This window comes from Mustela lutreola, chromosome 4 (assembly GCF_030435805.1).
Source record: "Mustela lutreola isolate mMusLut2 chromosome 4, mMusLut2.pri, whole genome shotgun sequence".
NCBI lineage: Eukaryota > Metazoa > Chordata > Mammalia > Carnivora > Mustelidae > Mustela > Mustela lutreola.
The window spans coordinates 127,962,757-127,989,226 of NC_081293.1; the positions used below are offsets into that span (position 1 = coordinate 127,962,757).

A 26,470-nucleotide genomic window follows, 5' to 3' on the forward strand; every position below is an offset into this window, starting at 1 on the left:
CAAACGGAGTTCATCTCCAGGCAAGATTTGTCCCCAATCAACAACTGATTCAGATGTCAAGTGGATGGTTTTCACCTGAATAACATATTTCAGTTAATTGCATAATTACATTAAATATTTTATTCCATTAAAATAGTATCTTTGTGATATTTTTTAGAGATCTGAATGTAACAGCCAGTTAGACACTTCAAAGGAAGAGAATAGAAAGAACCCCATGATATTTTGACCAAGGCCAAAATCCTACCCTTGACCTTACCGTCTCTCTCCCTGCTCTTATTCTGCCCAATTCTTATTTCCACTTTACTTTGACTCACTGTTGAAAATTTTAATTTTTAATTCCTTGAAACACCCTCATCTCAACTGATGCTTTATTTTATTTTATTTTATAGAAAAGTTAAAAGCTTCTGGAGAATAAAGACTGTGATATCATTTGACTCTGGTCTTAAGAAAGTAGAATTCAAGGCCACGGATTCTTTAGGCCCTGAATTGGATGAATTCTTTTCTATACTCAAATATTTCTTAAGGCAACAGAAAAGTAATATGGTAGACTTCTCTCTTTTTTTTTTTTTTTAACTTCTTTTAAAACTTTAATTTGACTGATTTTAGGATCAAGTATAAGGAAGAGACTTCCATAAAAAAGAATAGAAAATAATCTCACATACAGACATGGTTAAAACTGTGTAACATTCCCAAAAGGAAGCTACCACAGGTGATTTGAGTAGTGGTTAGGAACAAGAACTTAAGAATTATACAGCTTCTTTCTTTTTTTCTAAACATACTTCCATCAATATTACAAGAAACAGCCTTTGTTCAAATATGTAATTATATCTGAGGGATGCATTTCTAGGGAGAATTGCTGAGTCAGGGGGATGGTACATGTAGAAATGCAATCGCTATTGCCAAATTACTTTCCAAAGGGATCGCTTCAGTCTGTAACTCACACCGAGAGTGAACGGATGATGTGTTTGTTTTCGCACATACCCAATGCTACCAGATATTATAAAACCTTATGACTTCATTAGTTTGATAATTGAAAAACTGTGTTCTCTTTGATGGTTACATTACATTTCTTTATGATGAGATTATTTTCCTTTTAAAAGTCAAAGTAAATCTAAGCCACCTTTCTTAGTGTGCCTGCATTCAACCTCAAAGTTTTGTGTAATAAATACAGTTGAAGATTTAAAATACAAAATGAATAATGCCTACAGTCCTACAAAAAGCATTGACACAACTAAAAATTTCCTCTGTTGTAGTAATATTTTGGAAATCATGAATAGCATTCATCAAATTTTAAGTCAATTGAACCCTGGCCAAATTTTACACAACTATTATAAATTTTCCTAAATGCACTTATGCTTATGCTCTGCTTAAATGTCATACTTTACTAAAATATCGGAGAGTAGCCAATTTGTAAACAATGCAACTCTTGCAGTGTTTTGGAAGTTTGTGAAGTGTCTTGTCACTTCAAATTAAAGTATAATTTTGATCTTAGTGGTAATAATACATTCCTGTGGAGTATTTTTCAAGAACATTTGCAATCACTAATAGAAAGAACATCTGATATGCTTTTTTTCAGTGGTAGCAACTATGGATGTTGATCAAGTTTTGTTCAAATAATTCCAATTTTAAAAATACTACATTTCTGGGGCGCCTGGGTGGCTCAGTCTAAGAATCCATCTTAGGCTCTGGAGGACTGAGCCCCAGAGTTAGCGGTGTGTCTGCTTCTCCCTCTCCCTCTGCCTTTCCCTCCCCCGACCTCTGCCTCCCCTACCCTTGTGCGCTCTCTCTCAATAAATAAATAAAATCTCTAAAAGTAATACATTTCTAGTCAGAGTATTTGCTTATCAAAGAGTCACTAATTATTGTGAAAATAATTAAAGAAATACTTGTTTTTTATAGTCTAGGAAATGATAAGTTTTAAGATAAGTTGTGCTCCAAAAATAAATGAACACTTTGTTTATTTAAGAAGATAAAGAAATCGAGAGTCACATCAAAGGAGATGCTTCCACAGTCTTGCCTAAAATCTTTTTTTTTCTCAAGTACATACTTAGCTAAGACCTTCCTTAGTTTCCCAAGCCTTCTGCAGTTAGCAATGCAGCATTTACGGTGAGTTTCCCACAATGCACTTAATAAGTGGCATTATACTTTTGAAAAACAGGAACAGGATAAAAGAATTTTAAAAGACTACTTCTCAGTTTCGCTTACAAAACCCCCCTGCCCTAGAACCAGGGAGTCTTTTCAGTGTTATTTAAATATGATGCTCTTTATTCTTGGAAAATCCAAACACTCTTGACGGGACTATCCACATTTTCTTCATTTCTTTCCTCAGCAGTACCTCCATGTAAAGATAGGCAAAGTGTAGGAAAGACCACGAATCTCGTATCTGCCTAATGTTTTCTGGGAGTTCTATCAGGGAAACACTTGAAATAAAAAAAAAAATTACTCAATCTGTTGAGTTCAGAAAATTAGCTGTGCATTTAATAGCTCTGCAGGATCCTAGTCAGTGAGAATATTCAGGACTTGATTTGTTAACGAAGTTAGGCTCTATTCAGTGAGACTTCCCACATGAAACTGGGAATGTTAAAGCTAAGTCAACATCTTCATCGGAATGCTCGAAGTTATCCCGGAACCAGTGGTAGCTTTGCATTCAGTGTTGTATGTTTATTATTGTCCATTAAATAAAACTGGTATTTTCCTCCAAATACCATTTGTCTTTCTCCCAGTAGTACCTGTTTTCCTGTTTTCCCTGGATCTCATTGTTTCTCTCTGTGAGAACATCCCATGTGGTGTGTAAATATGGAACGAACCACCTTCTTCATCTTGAACAGGAAGAGGGTAGTTTCTCTCACAGGGGTTGGCAAACTTTCTGGAAACGATCACAAGTAGACAGAGAGGCAGGCAGAGAGAGAAAGAGAGAGAGGGAAGCAGGCTCCCCGCTGAGCAGAGAGCCTGATGTGAGGCTCGATCCCAGACCCTGAGATCATGACCTGAGCCGAAGGCAGCAGCTTAACCCATTGAGCCACCCAGGCGCCCCCAGCAAATGGTTTTGACTTTGCAAGTCATCTGGTCTCTGTTGCAAAAACTTAACTCTGCCATTTTAGCATGAAATTAGCCAGAGACAAGATGTAAACAGAGGAGAATGGCTGCATTTCAGTATCACTTTATTTATAGGAATAGGCAGAGAGCCGAGCCAGGTTTGACCCAGGGGTCTTAGCCTGCTGACCTCTGCTTCTAACTCAATACACTAAAGTGGTAAATCAATTTCAAATCTTTTAAGAGAATTGATGCCTTTAAATTTAGGCTTTCATGAGAATGGAGAGTAAAATGGTCTGGAAACTTCTCCGTATCCTGTTTCTCAGCCCAGTGGCTTAGAGCATGTAGAGATGAATTTTATATTTGAAAAAAAGCAGTGCCCTAAGCTGAAAGTGCCCTTAGCTTAGTTGGCCATGCCTTGTGCCAACATTTAGCAAATTTAGTAGAAGGGACGCTGTGTTTACCTAGTCATTTTCCCTTCCACGCTCTCTCCTTGCTAACAGAGCCTGGGCTGATTCGAGGGGGTGCCCGTTTGCCTTGCTGAAAACCAGGATTCGCCATATTCCTGACATAAATGCTAACAGCATGTGGCATTCTTCTAGCAAAATGATAAACAAGGGAAGTCTACTCAGAGCAGCTTTCAAAAAGCTGTTGTTTATCGGACTTAAAAAAATGTACGGGGTCAGCTTTTGCCCTTCGCTCTTCTTTTTTCCTACCTGGAATGTTTTTGATGTTTTCATGTCTGACATTTCTCGAGTATATTACAGCTGGGATGGTAGAGCCACATGTCTTGGTTGGAGGGAACTCCAAGCTGAAAGGAAATTGAGGTGTGGCCTTTCTAGAGAAAGTGTAAGGACTGTGCTAAATGCTTGAGTATAGATTCTTGAATGAGAGTAAAATTAACCTTATAAAGCCACTTCAGCCAAATGTCTGACACACACAGCCCAACTGAACCCTGTTATCTTTACCTTCAAAATATCATCTCTATTTATTGTGTAACATGCTCCAAAATTCAATTTTGCACCAGAGTCTAATTTCATCAATGTCTCATTTCTGTTTCTGTCTCTGTTTTAATAGTGTCTTCTCAAAGACAGTTCTATTTCAAAATAGCATTCGATTAGGAAATTGAAGAGTTCTCGAAAACACTTTCCCTGTCCTAAGACAGTCTTCATTAGCAGGTATGTTCAGAATTAAATAATTCTGCAGCAGGTGTCACTGACCCCAAACTTAGGTATGAAAGAGTAGGAGGATGCAGTAGAAATTGAAAGAGCTTTTGAAAATCAATATAATGTGAGGTTGTACAAGATGCCACAATATAAGGAGTTGCTCTTGGAGAAGCAGTAGGATGGCAGGGTCAGAGGTCAGTGGGTCAGGTTTTCCTTAGGATCTGAATGGGGAACAGGTAACCATAAAGGAGTCACCCTAGCTGGGAAATACTGTTGCAGAGCAGATAACAATCTGCTAAATAAAGATGGCATTGTGACAGCAACCACACAGTCTGCAGGAAGAGAGAGATTTGCCATGAGATTCTCCTAAGATTTCCTTTTTAGACTTTTAGGGCTCAGTGCAAATAATTTATTTCCTGAAACTTTCCCAGAAAGAATGTGTTTAATTCTCTTGGTCTTCAGAAATAAACAGATAAAATATTCCCTTAAGGAAATACAAATCAAAACCACATTGAGATACCACCTCACACCAGTCAGAATGGCTAAAATCAACAAGTCAGGAAATGACAGATGCTGGCGAGAATGCAGAGAAAGGGGAACCCTCCCACACCGTTGGTGGGAATGCAAGCTGGTGCAACCACTCTGGAAAACAGCATGGAGGTTCCTCAAAAAGTTGAAAATAGAGCTACTTAAGACCCAGCAATTGCACTACTGGGTATTTACCCTAAAGATACAAATGTAGGGATCTGAAAGGGCATATGCACCCAAATGTTTATAGCAGCAATGTCCACAATAGCCAAACTATGGAAAGAACCTAGATGTCCATCAACAGATGAATAGATGAAGAAAATGTGATTATATATATATATATATATATATCATGCAGCCACCAAAAGAAATGAAATCTTGCCATTTGCAACAATGTGGATGGAACTAGAGGGTATTATGCTGAGTGAAATAAGTCAATCAGAAAAAGACAACTATCATATGATCTCCCTGCTATAAGGAAGTAGAGATGCAATGTGGGGGATTCAGGCAGTAGGAAAAGAATAAATGAAACAAGATGGGATTGGGAGGGAGACAAACCATAAGAGACTCTTAATGTCACAAAACAAACTAAGGGTTGCTGGGGGGAGGCGCGTAGGGAGAGGGTGGTTGGGTTATGGACATTGGGGAAGGTATGTGCTGTGGTGAGTGCTGTGAAGTGTGTAAACCTGGCGATTCATAGACATGTACCCTTGGGGCTAATAATACACTATATGTTAATAAAAAAATTAAAAAATTAAAAAACATTTCCTTAAGGCCTCATTCTGGTCCACGTGTGACTAGGGATCCCAAAAATATCCTTAACCTATTTGATATTTCAACGCATTATCCTCTGAGAAACATTCTGACTCTACATTTTGACACTTGGAGGTGTTTCTCAACCACAGAGATTTGTAAACTTTATTTGAACATTTTTATGGCATAAATAACACTTTTTAAAGACAAATTTTACAAATAAATATAAATAATTAAATTACAAATAATTGACATAATAGACTATTAAAAACACTTCTGAAGCATTCTGACACTCTCTACTTTTTATCCATAGAAATAGTTGCAGTTTTGAGACACTGTAGCATGAGGAAAAAGTGTCTGGATTTTCTTAATCTACATTTTGGAATGCAAAATTATTTTTTTCAGGTCTTACTAACTAAGCATTAATCTAATCAGATGTTTATACTAGTCATAACCTTTAATTAATGAATTTTTATTTGTTCATTCCAGAAATGCTGGCTTTCTCCATAACTAGACACTTCCTGCAGACACTTACTGGGAGTTAATTCTCTTCTAATATGTGTTCACGGAGAAGGGTGGGGATTAAAAGTTCCGTGCATTTTACTACTAAATCTGTTTGAAAAGCAATTTCCATTCACTCGTCACCAAAGCACTTCCTTTGCAATGCTGCTAATCATTTCACAACAATCACTGGACGTATTGATGTTGCTACCTTATTGGCTATATTCTTGCCTGATATAATGTGGTTCACAAAAGCACTACAAACTTTATGCCATGGTACTGAAAATAAATAAATCCTACCATTAAAAATGCAATAAATGTTTGCACCTTGTATCACAATTGATTTGAATCCTGACTCTAATAGCTTGAGGATGAACAGAACTTCTCAGAAGAAACGGGAACACCAGAGCTGTCTGTTTGCTGTTTGAGGACTTCTCAGGGGATCCTGAGCGTTGGAAGGGGTGGCATGGTGTCTTGTCAGGGGCGTATACTTTACATACCGAGTATATTCCCCTCCTTAAGCCACAGAGGTGCCTCAGGGTATTGGGGTTACAAAGAAATGTCCTTTTGTAGCCACATTTTTAGGTTATTTTAGAATCTACAAACATCCCCAAACTCACATTTATAAGCAGTGTCTTCCTTCCTGGACATATCTCACCTAAATATTGGGCTTAGCCAGTGAAAGAGACCAGAAATGACCCAACAAGGAATCTCTAGGTCCTGTCTCTCACAGCACAGTGGGCTGACTATCAACAATTATATTTAAAGTCCAGCAATTTCTAGTTCAGCAACTATATGAAGAATCCTCCAGATGTTGCTGGAAAGTATTTAACTTCGCATTTGTGAAGAAATGAATGGGGGTGGAGTATCAGTTCCAGGTTTATTTCTTCTCCCCTATTTCTGGCTTGCTTGTGGCTCCATTGGTCCTCAGCAGAATAAATTCTACCAGGGGATTCTTTCTGGAACACAGCAGAGAACTCGTCCTGGTGAGTAGCCCGGACTGCATCTTCTAAGAAGATCGGTCTGAGACCTTCAAATATTTTAGTTCATTTCACTGTCTGTGTTTGTATAGCTACCAGATTACATAAAAGACAACACACAGGGGCACCTGGGTGACTCAGTGGGTTAAAGCATCTGCCTTCGGCTCAGGTCATGATCCCAGAGTCCTGGATTGAGCCCCGCATCGGGCTCTCTGTTCAGCAGGGAGCCTGCTTTCCCCTCTCTCTCTCTGCCTGCCTTTCTGCCTACTTGTGATCTCTGTCTGTCAAATAAATAAATGAATCTTTAAAAATAAAAAAAAGAAAAGAAAAAAAGACAACACACCAAAAAAAGCAAAAAATAAGGGAAGTCCCATTTCAACATGTAGAATTCTTCTGAGAAATAATAAAGACTTTTTGTGTAATTTAATTCTTATGTCTTGATTATGTTATTGTTCAAATTATGCCATCTCCTGTTTTAGATTATTCTTAATTATCTATAAATGTCTCCCACATCATTTTGATAAAAACATTTCCAAGCAATGAACAATATCTAAGAACTGGATAGACTTTTAAGTTTTACAAAATGAAACTATTAGAAATGTCTAGAATTTTACATAAACTTTTCTAACTTTTCCTTTCTTTCATGAGGATCAGACTTTCAGTTTTCAAGTCAAAGTTGGCTGGGTGTCTGCTTTGGTGTGGATCATGCCATTTAGCCTTCTATGTTTGTTTCTTCATCTCTAAACTGAGGTTAATAAATTTTGACCTTTTGCATTGGGGTTTTGCTCCTCTGTGAAGAAAATCATGAATGCCAGCAAAGTACCCTGAGATCTACACATGAAAGTGCAGGGATGGAAGGAATTATTCTATTTAAGAGAGGAAAAAAGGTAGATACACATGAGTAAATCTATTTTACATGTGCCGTTCTGCTCCAGTGAAGGTGAATGGAGAGCGGTTCCCAGCGTGGGCAGAGGCTCACGTGCGTGTTCTGACTGGTACGCAGTAATATTGGGGATATTACCATTCCAAGCACACAGAGATTCACCGACCTGATCAATTTGCCTCTTCATTTATTTATTCATGGCTGAATTCCACTTGCAACGCATGTGCCAAGCATTCATGTTGGCAGGTAGGGAAATAAAGATTGCTTAGTTTGTGCTTTTAAAGTGAAGCTGAGAAAAAAATTAAATTCCAAATATTTCATAAGTTTGTTTTAGCAGCTGTATCTCCATAAGCCTTATGCTACTTTTTGTTCAGAGCAAGTGAAATACCTTGTGAAACTGGAGAAGATACGTGAGGACTGCTTTACTTTCTTCAACTTGACCCCTGCATCTGTCTTTTATTAAATTGCTTTTGATCTGGGCAAGGACCATGGCAGGTAGCCTCTCTTCAGGACCAGGAAGACCATCTGTTCTGCAATTTCACTTTTAAATTCTTTTGCAAAATACAAGGACATGAACTAGTTGTCTCCATTTCCCTCTAGGAAATACTTTTACCCTCTTTCCTGATTGAGATCCATTTTAGATAATAATAATACCCAAGAGCAAACTTCAAATAATATCTGTCAAAGAAAAGTCTCCCAACAACTCATACTTGAATCCAAAATTTATAATTTTCTTCTGTAACAAAGATCATGGACTTACAGAAATTGCATGTTGCTTGTTCAATGAAACATAAATTGTTCAAGACAAGAGTAAGGAGCATGCTTCCTTTTCCTGTCTTCTCCTGTAGAAAAGACTATACCTACCAGTTTTGTAAAACCCAGATGAAAACCACTCAAACACTCTGTTTTCAGTAAAAATATCAATCAAGTGTTCTTTCTCGATAGCTCCCCTTTGCCAGGTAAATTGAGGGCTTTCATTTATGTTGCTTCACAAAGATCCATAAAATCTGGCCATTCCTGACCTCTAGAAGTGATCATAGTTCATATTCATTGAGCATTTGTATGTATCAGGTGCTGTGCTAGTATCCAAACTGATACTAACTTTTACCTTTCCCAATTCAAATAATAATTCCAAGAACCGCCATGGCAAATAGTGATAGTTTGCCATGTTACAAGTGTGTAAACCTGAGTGTGTGAAGACTGAGTAATTTTCTTAGAGACTCAAAGCTAGTGAGTGACAGAGACAAGATACAAAGTCAGGTCTGACTGATTTCAGAATCTTTCTCTTAACCCCTGTACTGTGCTGTCCACCATCAACACCTCTGGACATGAGACACTTTGTTTTATTGTCTCCCTATTGTTGGGTGCTACTCTCTATCTTCCTTACTCTCCATCCCAGTGAAGTTCAGACTCACCTGCTCGAACCTGTTCACCCAGAGTCCCTGCTGATAAGCAACGATTGCTGAGCTTTCTGCTGTTCTTTATAAATGTGTGAGGTAGCAACTTTTTTTCTCTGAAATATGTTTGTCTTGTGCCGTTCTTGATAAGTACCAATCCACTATATACCCTCAAAGAACTTGTATTTATTCCCAACTGGTTTGTTTTCTGTTTAAACTGAGTAATATTACTGACAATTCTAGTACCTGCCATTGTTTCAATAAGTGGGTTTTTATTAGAATGGGAGAAGAGAAGTAGAAACTTAGGAAAACCCAAGCTAAACCATGCGGTTGGCAAAATGTGACCCCTTGATCCTTGGAAGTTTTCCTTATCTGTCCAGTTCTCTTTTCATTAGACAAGTCAGCTGTTGGAAGGGTCTTTTGTAACAGGCATGATCACCTTGGTGTAACCATTTCCAGAAGTATGGTATTTGAGATTAACATTCTGTTGTTTGGTGGAAGGTCACTGAAAACTCCTAAGTAATTGTGGATTTAACTTTTTCTCTTTGCAGTTTTATCCATTCTTGCTTTGTGTATTTGGAAGCTTTGTTATTGGGTATAGAAACATTTAGGCTTATTTTGCCATTCTGATTTATTTATCCCATATAATTATGAAATAACCCTTTTTTATTCCTGGTAATAAATCTGCTCTAAAATCTACTCTGCTTTTGAATAATTGAGCCCTCCCATCTTTCTTTCACTGCTGTTGACATAATATATCTTTTTATATTCTTTTAACCCATTGTATCTGTATTTTAAAAGTTTGTTTTTGTAGTCAACATATAGTTGGAGCTTACTTTTTAATCCAAACTGATACTTTTAATTCCAGTGTTTAGACCATTTACATTTAATTTGATTAGCGATATATTTAGATTTTAGTTGTTACCCTGCTATTTGTTTTGAAACTGTCCCATCTATTTTACCTTCCTTTTTACTTTCTTTCTGCCTTCTTTTGGACTGAATAAAGGTAGTGATTTCATTTTATCTTCTGTGTTATCCTATTGGCTAAAACACATTGTTTTCTTAATACTAATGGTTGCCATAGAGCATACTGTGCACTTCTTTATTGATCACAGTCTACTTTCAATTGTTATTCCACCATTTCATGTATTTAATAAGATCTTTCAACATATTTGTTATTTCTTCCCCTTGGGTTTTGTGCTATTGTTGTCAAACATTTTAATTATAAATTTGTTATAAATTCCCTAAAACATAGCTATTATTTTTGCTTACATCGTCTAAATACATTCAAATTCTAAAACATATGTCTTATTTATCCTGTAGTTACTATTTCTGGTATTTATTCTTTAGTGTAGATGTGCATTTCTATCTAATATTATTTTCCTTTTGCCCAGTGATATTCTTTAACATACTCTGTGGTTGTGTTCCTGAATTTTTCCAGTTTTTTCTTGTCTTAAAATATTTTTATTTCATCTTCTTTTTTTAAAAAAAAAGATAGTTTGGGGGGCATCTGGGTGACTCAGTTGGCTAAGCATTGGACCTTTGGTTTCAGTTCAGGCCATGATCTCAGGGTCATGAGATTGAGCCCTGGGTCGAACTCCCTACTCAGCACAGAGTCTTCTTGAAATTCTCTCACTCATCTCTCTGCCCCTGCTCACGCTCTCTCTCTATCTCTAAAATAAAATAAATAAAATCTCTAAAAAAAGATATCTTCACTAAGTATAAAATTTTATTTTGAGAAATTTTTAATCTTCTACGCAAAATTTAAATATGTTGCTCCACCGCTTTCTCATTTGTATTGTTTCCAATAAGAACTCTTTTGCCATCCTACTCTTTGTGTTGTGTAAGAATATGTCATTTCTCTTTAGATGTTTAAAAAAATTCCACTTTTTTACTGATTTAGAAGGGGTGGGGCAGGCAATGGGGGAGCCTGGTGACGGGTATTAAGGAATGCACGGATTACATGGAGCACTGAGTGTTATATGCAAACAGTGAGTCATGGAACACTACACCAAAAACTAATGATGTACTATATGGTGACTAACATAACACAGTAAAAATAAATAAATAAATAAATGACCCTTAAAAATAAAAATAAAAATAAAAATTTGATAATAACAAGTGTTGGTATAGTTTTCTTGTGCTTGAGATTTTGAGGACAATCTGTGGGTTTTTAGTTTTCAGGGAATTTGGAAAACTTTCACCCATTATATTTGCAAATGTTCCTTCTCCCTTTTTCAGAGACTCAGGTTGTGCAATTGTCCAGTTGATCACCATCTTTTATCTAATTTATCTAATTCTTGAGCTCCCAGGATATAGTTATGTGTCCCAATGTATGCTTTTGCCAGTTCTAACATGTGTCAGTTCTTTATTGTTCTCAACTGATTATTTTCCACGTCTTAGGCTGTGCTTTCATGATAATCTTTGCATGCCTGATAGTCATTGATAGGATATTATATGTTATTAAATTCTCCTTGCTCTTGCTGAGTATTTTTGTATTCATATAAATTTCTTTAAATTTGGTTCTGAAATGCAACTAAGTTACTTGTAGTCAGATTTGTACTTGGATTTCTTGCTTTTATGATTTGCCAGGCAAATCCAAATTAGTGTTCAATCCATAGCAAATTATTGTCTACTGAAGCAAGGTTTTCCTGAATTTTTTTTTTTTTTTAACATAGGCTTCATGCCCTGTATGGAGCTCAACACAGAGCTTGTACTCAACGACCTTGAAATCAAAACCTGATCTGAGATCAAGGGTCAGATGTTTAACTGACTGAGCCACCCAGATGCCCCAAGATTTCTCTGAATTCTAAACTCACTGTTCCATGAATTTTTCCAGTTTCATTGGTGAGAACAAGTGCTGTTCCTGATCCTGTATGAATGCTAGGCACTGGGGCCATCAATTCTTTCAGGTGGCACTTTTCCGGCCTGAGTAGTCTTTTCACTGCAATTCAGACTGCTGAAAATTTGAGGGGTTCCCTCCATAGATCTCTAGGGTTTTTCTCTGTGCAGCCTTGAGCACCCAGCATTTGCTAAGCCAAATCTGTGGCTAGATGTCTTTAAACAAAATCTCTTTCAGTTTTCTGTGTTCCTTAAACACAGTTTAACTTTGCTGACTTCCTTAACACAACAAATCTCTACCTCTCCAGTCTGTCTTAACTTTTCCTCTGTGCTTCGAATGCATTTTGTGTCTACCCCCATTGAGAAACTCAATACCATCTTACAAAAATATCTATTTACTTGTCTGTCTTCCTTGAAGGGAAAATTATTGATTTGACAATTTGATGTACCTATTATATAGTAGTAGTTGACAGTATGTGTTGTTGGGTAAATAAGACAGAATTCTCAATCATTTCTGTAACTCCGAGACAGTGCCATCCGGGTATCTGAGATGCTTGTGAAAGAAATAGAGTCATACCTGGAAGCTTCAAACAAGATTCCAATCAAGTGTCAGTTGTTGTGAGCAAATGAATACATTTCCTCTTCTAGGCTATTCAGGTTTTACATATGGGTAATATCAAATATTAAATAAATATAACGTATTTATGTGGGCTTTGAAATTGTGTAGAACAATTTCCAGGAGATCTTTGTTCATACGATAAGCTTTCACTTCAAAAACCAGATTATTAGGATGCCTGGGTGGCTCAGTTGGTTAAGCCACTGTCTTTGGTCATGATCCCAGGGTCCTGGGATTGAGTCCCTCATTGGGCTCCTTGCTTGGCGGGGAGCCTGCTTCTCTCTCCGCCTCTGCCTGCCACTCTGCCTGCTTGTGCACGCGCTCTCTCTCTCTCTCTCTCTCTTTGACAAATAAATAAATAAATAAAATCTTAAAACAACAAGAACAACAATAACTAGATGATTATGTATAGGGAGGCTAAGGAAGAGTGAGCAGGAAGGCAGATAGGATTGGCGATTTTAAAAGCCTTTCTCCCTCTGACCATGGCTGTCTCTTAAGGCTTAGACACTCTGCTATTTATCAGCTCTAGAGAATTGTCGATGGTTTTTTGTTTTGTTTTGTTTTTCTTTGCCTTGTTCTTTTCTACATATGGGCCATTCTTTTATTTCTTGTAATTCTCTCTTATTTAAAAGCCTCCAATGTTCCCTCTGTGTCTCTTTCTAGTTCTGTGAAACTCTTTTATGTTTTTTAAATATTTATTTATTTATTTATTTATTTATTTGAGAGAGAGAGCTAGAGGGCTGGGAAGGGTAGGCAGAGGGAAAGAGAAACTCAAGCAGAGCCCAACACAGGGCTCGATCTCACAACCCGAGATCATGACCTGAGCTGGAGCCAAGAGTCGGACGCTTAACAGACTATGCCACCCAGGCACCCCTTGTTCTTTGTGCTTGGAAATATCCTCTCTTTGAAAGGTTGGTCTTGCCTCCTTCTTCAGCTACTTAGCCCAGATGTGGTTATCTGATCACCTTCTCTCATAAGCATGTCCCCTTTTAGGAAAGAGCTGATGGTCATTGAAGTTTGGTGCTCTCGGTTTAGGGGTGGGCAATAGCCCATTCCCGCATTAGGGCCTCACTGGAGAGGTATGTGATTTTTGCCATTCCTGGGAGCTATCTTCTCTACCTGATTCAGAAAATGAAAACAAATTAAAAAGATATAGATTTCAGACGGTTTAAAATCACTTTGCGTGGGTTAAGAGAGACTAATCTTCAAACATCTTCTCAATTCAGGATTAAGTGCCAAACTTCAAGAGGCTCGTTTGATTGTGGCTGTTTCTCAATTTGTTCAATTTCATTAGGTGTGCTTAGTGGCCAGTTCGGAAGTGGAAATCCAAACAGGTAATGAGCAACGTCCAATTTGCATGTAAGCCAATTGTTTTTGAGAAAAGATTAATTAAAAGAAGTGGTAGGTTAATTTAAATCAAGCAAGGCCAAGCATCTATCTTGAGTGTAAATCCCTGACCCATTTTTATCCTCCTGGATAGGATGTAGAAATCTGCATTGGATAAATATCTCCACCAGGAAAAAAGGAGTTGAGAATCTTATTAAGAGTTTTGAACTAAGTCTTTCACAATTTAACAGATGCTCTTAAATGAAACAAGCTCATTTCACCAGGTGTATTTAATAGCATCAATTTTCATGAAAAAGAGTAGGTATGTTTTGCAAGTGAGGGGGCCAGGGTCAATGTGGAGAGGAAAGTGCACCCTATAACCTCGTCTCCCTTCACGCGTTCCCATATGACACATTTTTTGACTTACGTTTTCACAGGCACATAAATGACTGCAGATAGGTAGCCAGGGTGGTTCCAACAAGAACTGGGGTTCAGCTTGGCAGCACACTTCTGTAGTGATTGTGACAAGCTTTGATAAATAAGCTGACAACTACATTTATCTTGCAGAAGAGAATAACATCGATGGAAAAGGCACTTTTTTACTCTGTCTATCCAGAAAGTCACCTCTGCACCCAGGACAAAGTTGAAGAAGGAGGCTTATGGATGGAAAAGAAAAGTACATTACTTACAGCACACTTTCTTTTTGCTTCTCTGTCCATAGAGACTGAAGGAATTAAAGCAACGGGAATTTGCTCGAAACGTAGCTTCTAAGTCATGGAAAGATGAGAAGAAACAAGAAAAAGCACTTAAAAGGCTTCACCAGCTGGCCGAGTTAAGACAACAGTCTGAATGGTAAGAATTAGAGGTGTCCAGGATGAGATGGTTCAAAACTCCCTTCAATCATCAGGAAAATGTCCAAGATAAATTTGCTTGATTCACTGTTACAACGTGAACAAATTGTAATTAATCAAAAGATATATTTGGGGACAAATAGTTCTAGTAGTTAAAGGCTCATGAGTTAGTTCTTTCGGTATCTGACTTTTTTCTTTCCCAATATTATTAATTTTATGTGCACTTTAAGGAAATGATCTAAGGATGATTCTAATGTAGTGGCCTTTATTGTCCAGTTGATTTAAATAGCTCTTTAGTAATTATTTTAAGTTTTATAATAATAATTTTTAAAAAACATAAAGGACAATGCATCTTTTGGGGAGGAAAGAAATCTTCATTTCCCTGTGTGTACATTTCCCTGTACACACCTGAACTTGGAATAAATAGCACCACCATTGTCCAGATGACAAAAGAAGATGTAATTAATGTGGTTGAAAGTACCACACCATGACATTTAAATTGATAATTATAACACACGTTATACTAATACATTCTTGTAGCTTAAAAATAGCTGTTTTGCAGAAGCTTGGAACTGCCGAATGTTTCAAAGTGAGGCAATTGTTACCTGGAACTCAATTAAATTTGCTGGTTGTGATTTGTGTTCCTATGAATCATAATGTTGAACACCTAATGTAGGTAATTAATGCAGTTGACAGCAGCCTAGTGAATTGTGAAATTTATAGCTCCGTGCCACAAGGTAAACTGCTGTTTTTGAAATGAAAAACAATATGTGAGAAATTTGGGAATGAATGACTCGAGTTATTGAGTACTATAAAATATTAGAGCTCAAATTTGATTCTAAGAAAATATTTATTTGAAGGATCAATTTATGAGTAAAAACACAGTATTCACCTTAAATATATTCTTATATTTGTACTGCTATCTTAGAATAATTTAATTAACTTATCAAAATCCATAAAAGATGATCATGAAAAAATACAGTGAGAAATTTGGTTTTAAAAAAAATAACGGTTGAAAAAATATGTGTCCAGCGGTGAGGTTAGTATAAAAATGCATGTTCCGAGGTCCTCTATAATCCTAGAAACAGGACACACAATGGTACTGAGCTTTCTACCTGCCAACAATGAACAACATTTCTCTGTCCATTATTCTCATAACAAAGGCTTCTAAGTAGGATGATGCAGATAACAAGAAAATTCTTCTATGATCCTATAGAGGAGGGAGGAGAATTTACTAGTAGTAAGAATATTCAAATCAGACTGATGGAAAAAATGATGGCAGAAAACTGGTAATGGAGCTTATGAAGGGCTGTCAACTTTGGCCATATCTGTGTAATTCAACACAACCTGGTTCCTCAGCCAGCCTCGTTATCATATGGGGGTGGAGAGTCATTCTGTTTGTGAAATTCTACTATGTATAAATTTAAGTAGAGTGCATATTGATATGGACATTGTTCCAAAATTCAAAAATTATAGGACCATTGACTCTGAAAAAAATGGAATTCCTTATATAAGAGCTGGATAATGTAGGACATTAGGATATTATATAATTTAAAGAAATTGTGTTGTATGGATATGGGAAAGCACACTTTTGCACAGAAGATAATTAAATTGTGCATGTATTTAGTTGCCAAGAGTTAGAATTTTGGGAGAGCTATTAGAATGGACAATCAATTAATAAGAATGAAGGGGTACCTGTATAGTCATTTTTTTTTATTATAATTAAAAACAATTATGTAAAAAATATAGAAAGAAACTAGAAGAAGTTCTAGGAAAGGAAGTAAAATCATAAATAAGAATATGACTATAAAAATTAAACCATTAGTTATGTTAAAAGGCATAAACTTCTATTAAAATAATAGAATTGAAAAGCACAAAGATAGAAAAGTGGGGTTATTCCAAAGTAATAAAAATAAACCAGATTTAAGATAATGGAATTTAAACTGTAGAAAGCAATGGGATAAAGAATTTAAAGCACATACCTTAGTGGGTAGAAAAGATTAATAATGAGGGTAAAATGCTAACACTTGTAAAAATATAATCATAAATGTAGATTGGATTATAAAGTGAGAACACGAAGTAGGGACAAGAAGAACAAAATATAATACAAAAACAATAAGAGGACTAAAAATATTTAAAAGAATATAAAAGAAAGAAGCTTACACATTAGAGAGATAAACGGTAAAATAAAACAGCAATACAGCAAAGAACATTTAGGCTTACATAAATCAAAGCAAGAAAACACGCAAAAGTGCCACAATAATAAGCAAAAATATTATTAAGGGGAAAATAGCAGTAATATAAAAATAGTAAAATATCTGAGTCATGATGGAATCATGAGAGGTAGAATGATAATATTCATACACCAGACCTTTGAAATAATTTGTGCTACATGCTGATGTTATCAGACTAACTGACATTCCTAGAGAAGGTAACTTAGCAGACGTATAGCTGCAACTTAATCTAAAGTGTCTCTTGGGCCCTGAGGCAAAATCCAGAGCTGTGGCTCTCTCCGGTCCTCATCCTTCTAGCCCCAGACTGCAGGCACTTTAGAAGACCAATAACTGTGGTTAATATCTGTGCTATCTATTTCCCTTTATGTTTGAAAGAAATATTTAACAAGCCATACGCTATCTCAGAGTGTTCCTTTCCTTTCTTTTTTGAAGTTTTTACTTAAATTCTAGTTAGTTAACATATTGTATATAGTATTGGTTTCAGGAGTAGAATTTAGCAACTTGCACGCAACACGCAGTACACATCACAACAGGTGCCCTATGTTAGGGTGTTCCTTTCCATTCCACATGCTGAATATGCCTAAACCCCCTCTCTAAAAAAGCATTTTAAAAATGATCCAAAAAAAGAAGATTAATGTGATGAGTAAGAAGAAAGTTTTCGTTATCAAACAGTTACTGGAAATTTTCAAAAATTTATTTTCCACCAGCGTCAAGGGAACACTGTAATTTGAAAGCTACAGCCATTAGTTTATGAAGAGGGAACAATCTGAAAGTATTAATTTAAAGAATGAATGGTGGCCGAAACTATTGTAATTTAAAATCCATATGGGCGTAGTAAGTGATAGATTGGATATTGTAAAAAATTGAACTGGTAAAATAGAAATTAAAAGCAAGAAGTTCTTTCTGAACAAGAGAAATACACTAAAGACACTAAAGTACTGAGATAAATAATAAGACCTAACAGATATATCAGGAGAGCCAGTATACTTGACATGTAAATTCCAGGATGAAAAGCTAAGCAGGGAAGAAGCAGTAATCAGAGAAATCAGAAGAAAATAAAACCGAACTGAAGAAGTTGAATTGAAAGTACCCAGTAGTACTAGCAAATATTAACCCAAAGATATCAATCTGTAACTATGGTCTGGCAAAATGTGATATTGATATATATATATATATACATACACATACATATATGTATAAGTATAAATACACAGTAAAATAATAATAATAAATAATAAAAACAGATCCTCAATAGTAAATGATATATATATATCAATATATATAAATATAATTAAAATAATAATAATAAATAGTAATAAAAATAGACCCTCAATAGCAAATGTAATAAAAATACATTATAGATTGGAAATATAATAAATATATATACATAAGTGAAAAGGAAAATTGCAAAATCATACAACTGCCCCAGTGGATTCATTTCAAAAGTGAATAAAAGGAGGCTAAGTATTTTTCTGTAATACTAAACGTGTAAACATGAGGAAGCAAAGTATACGGAATTTGGTGGACAAAAGGAATGTTCTTCCAGACTTTTATACTAATTGGCCAAATAGTCATAACTGAAGGCAACAAGAAATAGTTTCTAAGAGAAAGGCTCAGAACACTTCTCCATTAGAATCAAAGCTACATATGGAAAAGATACCACTCGTTTTAGTATTGTATATTCAGGTAACAAATGACTGAATAAAAAATAAATAAATAAGAACCTAAAGTAGGAAAAGGCAAACAGACATACATCAAAGCCACGTCAAAGAAAAAAGATGTGATTTGTGTTGTCCTCCCCCCAGGAAGGCCTTGTTTGTAGTTTTAAGGCAGAACATTAAAGAGACAATTTTAACCTAAAGACTTTCATCTCTTATGCTACTGTTGTTTCCAGTTTTCTGACTAAATTACTAATTTAAACTCAGCGGAATAAATAATGTCTACAAAGCTGTTAAAAGATAAAACAGATACATGTATAAAATGTAGAAAATATTTAGATGAGGAAGATGCAAAAGAAAAGATTTCTAAGTAATTGAAGCTATGGAGATGGCATGTAGACGTGGGTTACTTTATTATGCATTCGGTATAATTGGTCAGAATAGTGAGCAGTCATGGAGGAAGAACTAGCCACACTGTTTTAAAGGGAAGCAAACAGGAGGGATTTTAAAACTGAGCCAACAAAAAATTATAAACGAGTAGCCGTTACACGAAAAGGCAAAAGTCACTTTGGAAGTGACTTATCATATCGTACCCTTTCATTTCTTATTTAATGTGAAGTCACTGATGGAAAAACTCTTTGTGAAACAATGTTAAATCTATATTCCAAAAAACAAAAATCAAAACCCCATAGGTTCTGCAGAACATCTTATTGGGATGTCAATGTAGCACTTTATTTTCTTCTACAGCACAAGCATAAGATAGTCACCTGCTATTGCTTCTTGCTAATTTCAAAAGAACACACTTAAGTGACGCATTTTAGAAACAGCCTCTATGAAACATGGGTGTTGTGAGTTGTATAAACACGGTGAAATAGTTATCTTTCGTAAAGAAAGTAACTCATGATAAAAATGTTAACAAATGTTCACATATAGATAAAATTTCAAATCTAATATTAACAAATGTTCACATATAGATAAAATTTCAAATCTAATGTTTTAGTCATGTAAAATATTTATTGTATTTGCAGTGTTTCTGGAAATGGACCAGCATACAAAGCTCCCAGGATAGCCATAGAAAAGAAACTCCAGCAAGGAATTTTCCCAGTTAAGAATGGCAGGAAGGTATCGTGCATGAAAAGCACTCTTCTCCTTAAAGGAAAGAATCTGCCCAGAAGCATTGCCGATAAACAGCGGTCTGCCATGCAAAACCGACACCAGTTGCAAACGGACAGACGTTATTTGTTCGGAAATCGGGTACCACAAACCTCTTTGGATCTCAGCAATGCAAACCACAGGACAGGAGTATCGTTTTCTTTTTCCAAAAAAGTGCATTTGAAATTAGAATCTTCAGCCTCTGTTTTCAGTGAGAACACAGAGGAAAGCCACGATTGTAACAAGTCACCCACCTACAAAGCAAAACAAACTGCGGAGAAATGCAAGTGCCGCAGGTTTGCAAATGAGAATACGCAGCTCGCTAAGGAAAAAGATATAAACATCACACCACGCCATCTGGAGAGTGTCTTACACAATACCTTCTCCATAAGCTCTCAAATCCTGCAAGACAAAAATGACTCTATTGATGAAACGGTAGAAGATTCGATTGGCATTCATGCTTCATTCTCTAAATCTGATGTTCATCTTTCGGATGTGGGTTTGACTCCTTGCAGCAGAGGAAAAGAAACTAGAAGTACACTGAAGAACTCTTCAGAAAACTGCATTCATCACTCATGCCAAGCAAGAGCTTCCTCCAGCCCACCAAACATTTACAAGCCCAGTGATGCCAGGATATTTGAGTGTCTGGATGAGTTTCCATCGCTGGAGCCAAGTAAGCAAAACAGTACAGTGCATCTGAATCCTGACTCCGGAATGGAGATGAGAGAAGCATCTTTAGATGAAACAGAAGGAGTTAGCGAAAATGTACAGAGCCTTGTAAGAGACCCGTGTCCCCACGATACGAAGTCGAAACCATTGCCTTTTCTCCACGTACAAAGTAAGGATGGCCACACCACTCTCCAGTGGCCTACGGAACTTCTGCTCTTCACAAAAACAGAGCCCTGCATCTCTTATGGATGCAACCCCTTGTATTTTGATTTTAAGCTTTCTCGGAACGCCAAGAGTGACCATGATTCAGAGGACCTAAAAACAGAACTGATGAAGGAGCCCTCGGAAATGAAGACAACAATACAGAGCCAAGTCTCAGGTTTAACCGAAGACCAACAAAAATTGATCCAGGAAGATGATCGGTCTCCGAAACCAAAGATGATGATAGCTAATCCAGATTGGGAAAATTTCCAGAGAAAATATAATTTGAGCTGCAACAATTCTAAGCCAAATATGAATCAACATAATTTTAGCGCAAGTGATTTGGAAATGAAAAATCCTGAAGTGCCTGCTTACCTTGATATCTCTCTGAAGAACTGTGTGGAAAACAACAATAATAGTGATAAGGAACTTAAGGAACCTTCCAGGGTCCACTGGCAAAGCTGTCAAAGGGTCATCCTAAATGAAGCAAGTGAGGGCCTAGCTTTTTCTCCTTACATCTCAAGGACTAAGAAACCAAAACTGATTCCTTGCAATCCTCATTCAGATTTTGAAGATGCAAATCAGTTCACCCGGAATTCTAGTTCTTACCCAGTGAGGGGTCACGGTGGTCACGAGAAGGACTTCAGTGTAATTTTGAATAGTAACCACATGGGCATGACCCACAGGACTTCCAGATGTAGAAACCAAACTTGCAGGAGAGATTCCCCAAACCTGTCTCTGACTAGGCTTTCTAGCCCTTCAGACACGTGCCCCGGTGGCATATCCAGCCTGAGAAGTGGTTGTTCAAGTCCTAAGTCTAGGGGGAATGGCCAAGGTAATTTGCTCTTCTTTTGCAAAAGGGAACACAACTCCTCTGAAAGGCGCAAAAGGAGACACCAAAAACACAGCTGCCTCTGTCCATCTGAGGAGATGGTCAAGGGCACCTGCCTGCCATCTGAAATACAGAGAGATCGGAATTGTAGATCGTGGGAATCGGCTAAGAATGAAAAATATTCCACACATAGATACGGTCGCTGTAGACAAAGACCTAAACCGGGCAAAAATCAGCAGCAGTTTTCAGGGACCAAATCCAGGAGAATCCCCCACTGTGATTCTAGCTCACAGCTGTCCTGTCTTGGGAACAGTGAAAAGCCACCACATTGCCAGGGACCTCGGCACGGCAGATGGGGCTCTCACTCAGGAGAGAGTGTTTATTGCTTAAATAAAAGCAAGAGAAGTCAAGAGTCTTCGGACAGCCCTCATATTTGTGACCTGGGAAAAGTAAATTCCATGCAGTGTCACTCTGGGAACATCAGCTGCCTTCTAAGAAACGGTTCCAGCAGCCCTTCGGAAACCACAGAGTTGACGGAAGGAGAGAGGACCCCCCTGACAGCCAAAAGTCTTTTAGAAAGAGTGCAAGCCAAGCGATGTCAGGAACAATCAACTAATTTTGAGGTCTCTTCAAAGAATCACAAAAATGAATCAGAGACTCATTCACAAATTCAATGCACAATTCAATTCACACCACTGGGCTGTCACCCACCAGCATTGCCTTTGTCTGAAAAAACACAGAACGCAAGGAAAAAAACGAATGATCAAGGCAGTGCGATTCAAAGGACTCTAGAGAAAGACCAAGTCAGAAGTTCACCGACAAATAATGTCGCTGTTTTAGGAGATCCTGATTGTAATAACCATCTTTCTAAAGGTCTAATTCATGTGGTAGCAGATTCTCAGTCACCAAACATGAAAAAGAACCCAACAACAAAAGAACAAGTAAAACCTTTAATTGGTGAAGTCCAACATTTTATTCAGCGCCGTGACCCAGTACCAAATGATTTCCCTGGTGCTTTTCCATCTAACAGATATACTGGTGTTACAGTTTCAACAGAGACCAAAGAGGACCAGATTAAACTAGGCTTGGAGGATGTGAGCCTGCCTATGAATCATGGAGAGGGAAATATAAACCCTTACTGTGACAGAACTATGCAGAAGCATGACAAAGTAGAAGATGAATCAGAAGTGTGCCATAAATCCAGCTCGCCCCCTTTAATTCAACAGCCAATCACATTTTCTCCGGAAGAAATAGATAAATACAAGCTCCTCCAGCTACAAGCCCAGCAGCACATGCAGAAACAGCTCCTATCGAAGCATCTTCGAGTTCTGCCTGCTTCCGGGCCGGCTGCCTTCTCCCCGGCCTCGGCCGTCCAGACGGTCCCGGTTCACCAGCACGCCTCCATCACCACCATCCACCACACGTTCCTGCAGCATTTTGCTGTTTCTGCTTCCTTAAATTCCCATGGCGGCCCCCTCCCCATAGCTCATCTGCATCCTCTTTCCCAGCCACATTTCACTCCGTTCGCATTTTCGCCTCTGACTCCCACGATCATCCCAGCACACCCCACTTTCTTAGCAGGCCACCCCCTACATGTGGTCACCGCTGCTCCCTTCCATCCGCCCCACATCACACTTCAGCCCCTGCCCTCGGCCGCTTTGATCCCCACGTTGTTCGGCCCTCACTTAAACCCCGCCACTGCTTCCATCATCCACTTGAACCCTTTAATCCAACCGGTGTTTCAAGGTCAAGATCTTTGCCATCATTCTTGCTCCAGTCAGATGCAACCGTTAAACGGAGTGAAAGAGGCCTTAAATGTATCAGCGCACTTGAACTAACAGGTGTCCAAGCCCCTCTTGCGGATAAATAAAACACATTGTCGCTACCTACAGAAATGGTATATTTAAAGTGATCTATCTATCTGATTATTATTAAGATGTTAAATATTGGTGCCAATTCAAAATGTGACCAGTATACAAATCTGAACTGAATTGCCAATATCAAAACAGGAGCATTTTAAGAATTTATTTTAACTTGAATAAATAACAGAGCAAATTTAAAGTAACTCTGTGGAAGGGTAGAGGGAAATGTGTTAAAGGTATGTTTGGATGAATTCTCACATAATATTATAAAATGATAACAAAACATTCAGGCAGGTCATTGATATTACAAAGAAAATAAACTGGAACATAATATTGTATGCTCTAGGTGTTTACTGCGCGAGTGAATGAATGGATCACACGTTTGGTTTTATGCATCAGGTAATAATAGAAGGTCAGTGAATTAAACTGTTTATCAAAAATAATTCCTATGGTTAACTACTGACCAAGCTTTCAATCAATACAATCTGTTTCAATTAAAATAATTTATATTTTCATAGGAAATAAGAGATGGCAAGAAATTTTCTGATTAATTCAAGTTGAAAATTACTCTTCAGTGAAAAACAATCTTTACACAGATTGTATCATTGAGTTTCTGTGAAAAGTTGGGTTATCATCGTTTCACATACATCTGTGTTAAGAGAATTTTGTAACTGTAAGAATCATCAACATCTAAAATTAAGAATGTTTAATTTTTGTATAAGAAAACATATATAAGCTATCACTAGTATTTGATAATGCAAAATAAAAAATAAAATACACTCAATACCATTTTGAATATATTGCTTAATCTTTCAAACATTACAGGGATTAAAATATTAAGTTTTCTTTATTCTTCTACCTAACAAATCTTACTGTGTTCACCCAAAATTATGTATAAGTAGAGAGATGAACATTTGGAAGTGTCAGAATTTTTACATGATCTTTATAGAGAAAGTCTTATAAGTTACTTTGTGTATTTTACTCAATTATAGTAGATATCAGGAAAACATAGTGAATGGTGCTGAATAAAATCACCATTCGCATAGTTTTGCAAGTGATCTTAAATATTTATTCAAAATGTTTCCTAGTCCACAGAATCACATTTGTTACATCAGTATTCTGAATGGCTCTCCAGTTAGAGTTATTATTTTATATTCATAAAATGAAACAAAAACTGGTATGACTGCACATTTCCTATAATACAAGTTTCAGAGAAAATCAACTAAACAGAAATGGAGTGATCGGCCCCCTACTGCATGTAGGATGATGGCAGTGTTTCTGTTACATGAGATGGGTGTCTTCTTCAGTCTTGTTTCATAGGGAAGACAGCCATCTTCACTGAAATTCTCCAGTGCATCAGGCAGAGTCTGGCTAAACATCTGTTCTGTTATTTCACTTAATTTTCACAAATGTATTTTGAGATGAATGTTATCATTCCTCTGTACGGATGAGGAAAATGAAGTTGAAAGCACAAATTCTTAGTAAATGATAGGAAAAGATATCTTTGATCTTGGGGGGGAGAGAGGGAGAGAGACAGATAGGCAGAGATAGAAAAAGAAGATAACGTGATTTTGAAATTGTAATGTAAAGAATTTATGTAGCTTCCTAGATATCATCAGAAAGTTGCAGGATGGGTATTTTGACTGAGATATGGCAGTAGGAATGTCTAACTTACCGGAAAAGAATTGAAAAAATAAAGGAAAGGCATCAAATAGCAAAAGAAGCCCTCTGTATTTGCATGGAACGTCATAAAAATCATTATAAAAGAACATTAAGAAACATTGGATGAATGTAATGGAAGTAAAATAAATAGAATACTTATTTTAAAAAAATAAACAATAATTGGACCAGCAGATTAAAAAATAATAATGTGGATGACAATTTCTTAAAACAGATTATAAAGTTGACATAGCCAAGACAGAGTGATTATGGAAACACACTAAAAGTCTTATTAGGAAAAAGAAAGTACCTGATTAATTTTTGTAATTGTCTTTGTGACAATTTCATCTCTCCAAAGGTTAGACCAGAAAATCTCTATTGAGCACTTCATTTTGACTAACAAGGACAGATTGATATGAGTTGATGGCATGGAAATGACTGTCTTGTATTATCAATGATGACAATGTTCTCCAGCGATGCTATCTTGGGCTTTGGGAAAGAGACTTCACCATTTAAATAAGAGATAACTTCTACCACAGAGTGAGAAATTATAAGTTGTGACATCACATGTGGAAATCTACAATTAGGAAATATTCCAATAAGGAGAAAAACAGTCCTTTAAACATTCCAATATAAACTGAATGGGGGAAACATTAGAATAATTTTTAAAGTGCCGTACATCCATGAGTCAAAATGAACAGAGATTAGGTTAAGGTCTTTTTAATATCTCATTTGTGGGAAATACCAAAAGAAGTTAATATTTTGCTTCTGCTTGCTGCTTGCTGTTGGGGAAGATAATCTAGTAGGATCTTTTCCACCATTAGAATGACTGGCTTTTACTGAGAGATGAGAAGCTACTGGAGAATTTTGTCACAGGGGAGACATGATTGCTTCATCTTGGATTTTTACCAGGGTCATTCGGCTATTGCACTGTAAATAATCTCCAGGAGAGTCGAGGTGGGGATGGGGAGGCTGATTAGTAGATTGGACGCAGACAAGAGAACAAAGTAATGTGCTCAGCCACAGTCTGGTGGGAATGTTGAGAAGTGCTGAGATTCTAGATTTATTATGACACTAGACCTGGGAAAGTGTGCTTCATATTGAGTATAGGGTGTAAGACAAAGAGAGGAATTAGAAATGACATATTGTCTTTGCACCAGGATGGATTTACTGTGGATGGAAGTGGGGGGGGGCACTGTGGGAGGGGCAGGGTAGGAGAGGGTCAGTTTAAATACTCTGTTGGAGATTCCTAAAATTACAGAAGTGGAGATATGAGTTGGTAGTTGGAAATATGGGTGTGAAGTTTGAGTAGAGGTGTGAAAATGAAA

The 26,470-nt window shown here is 37.0% G+C and overlaps 1 protein-coding gene across 1 annotated transcript in view; it reads left to right on the plus strand.

Moving 5' to 3' along the window:
* ZNF804B (zinc finger protein 804B) overlaps nucleotides 1-23,459 on the plus strand; it is a 161,786-nt gene extending 138,327 nt beyond the window's left edge. Inside the window, exons 3-4 of the mRNA XM_059172535.1 lie at nucleotides 14,746-14,876; nucleotides 19,796-23,459. Of these exons, the coding sequence (XP_059028518.1) occupies nucleotides 14,746-14,876; nucleotides 19,796-23,459 (3,795 nt within the window). The remainder of the gene's footprint in view (nucleotides 1-14,745; nucleotides 14,877-19,795) is intronic.
* Nucleotides 23,460-26,470: the final 3,011 nt, after the last annotated feature.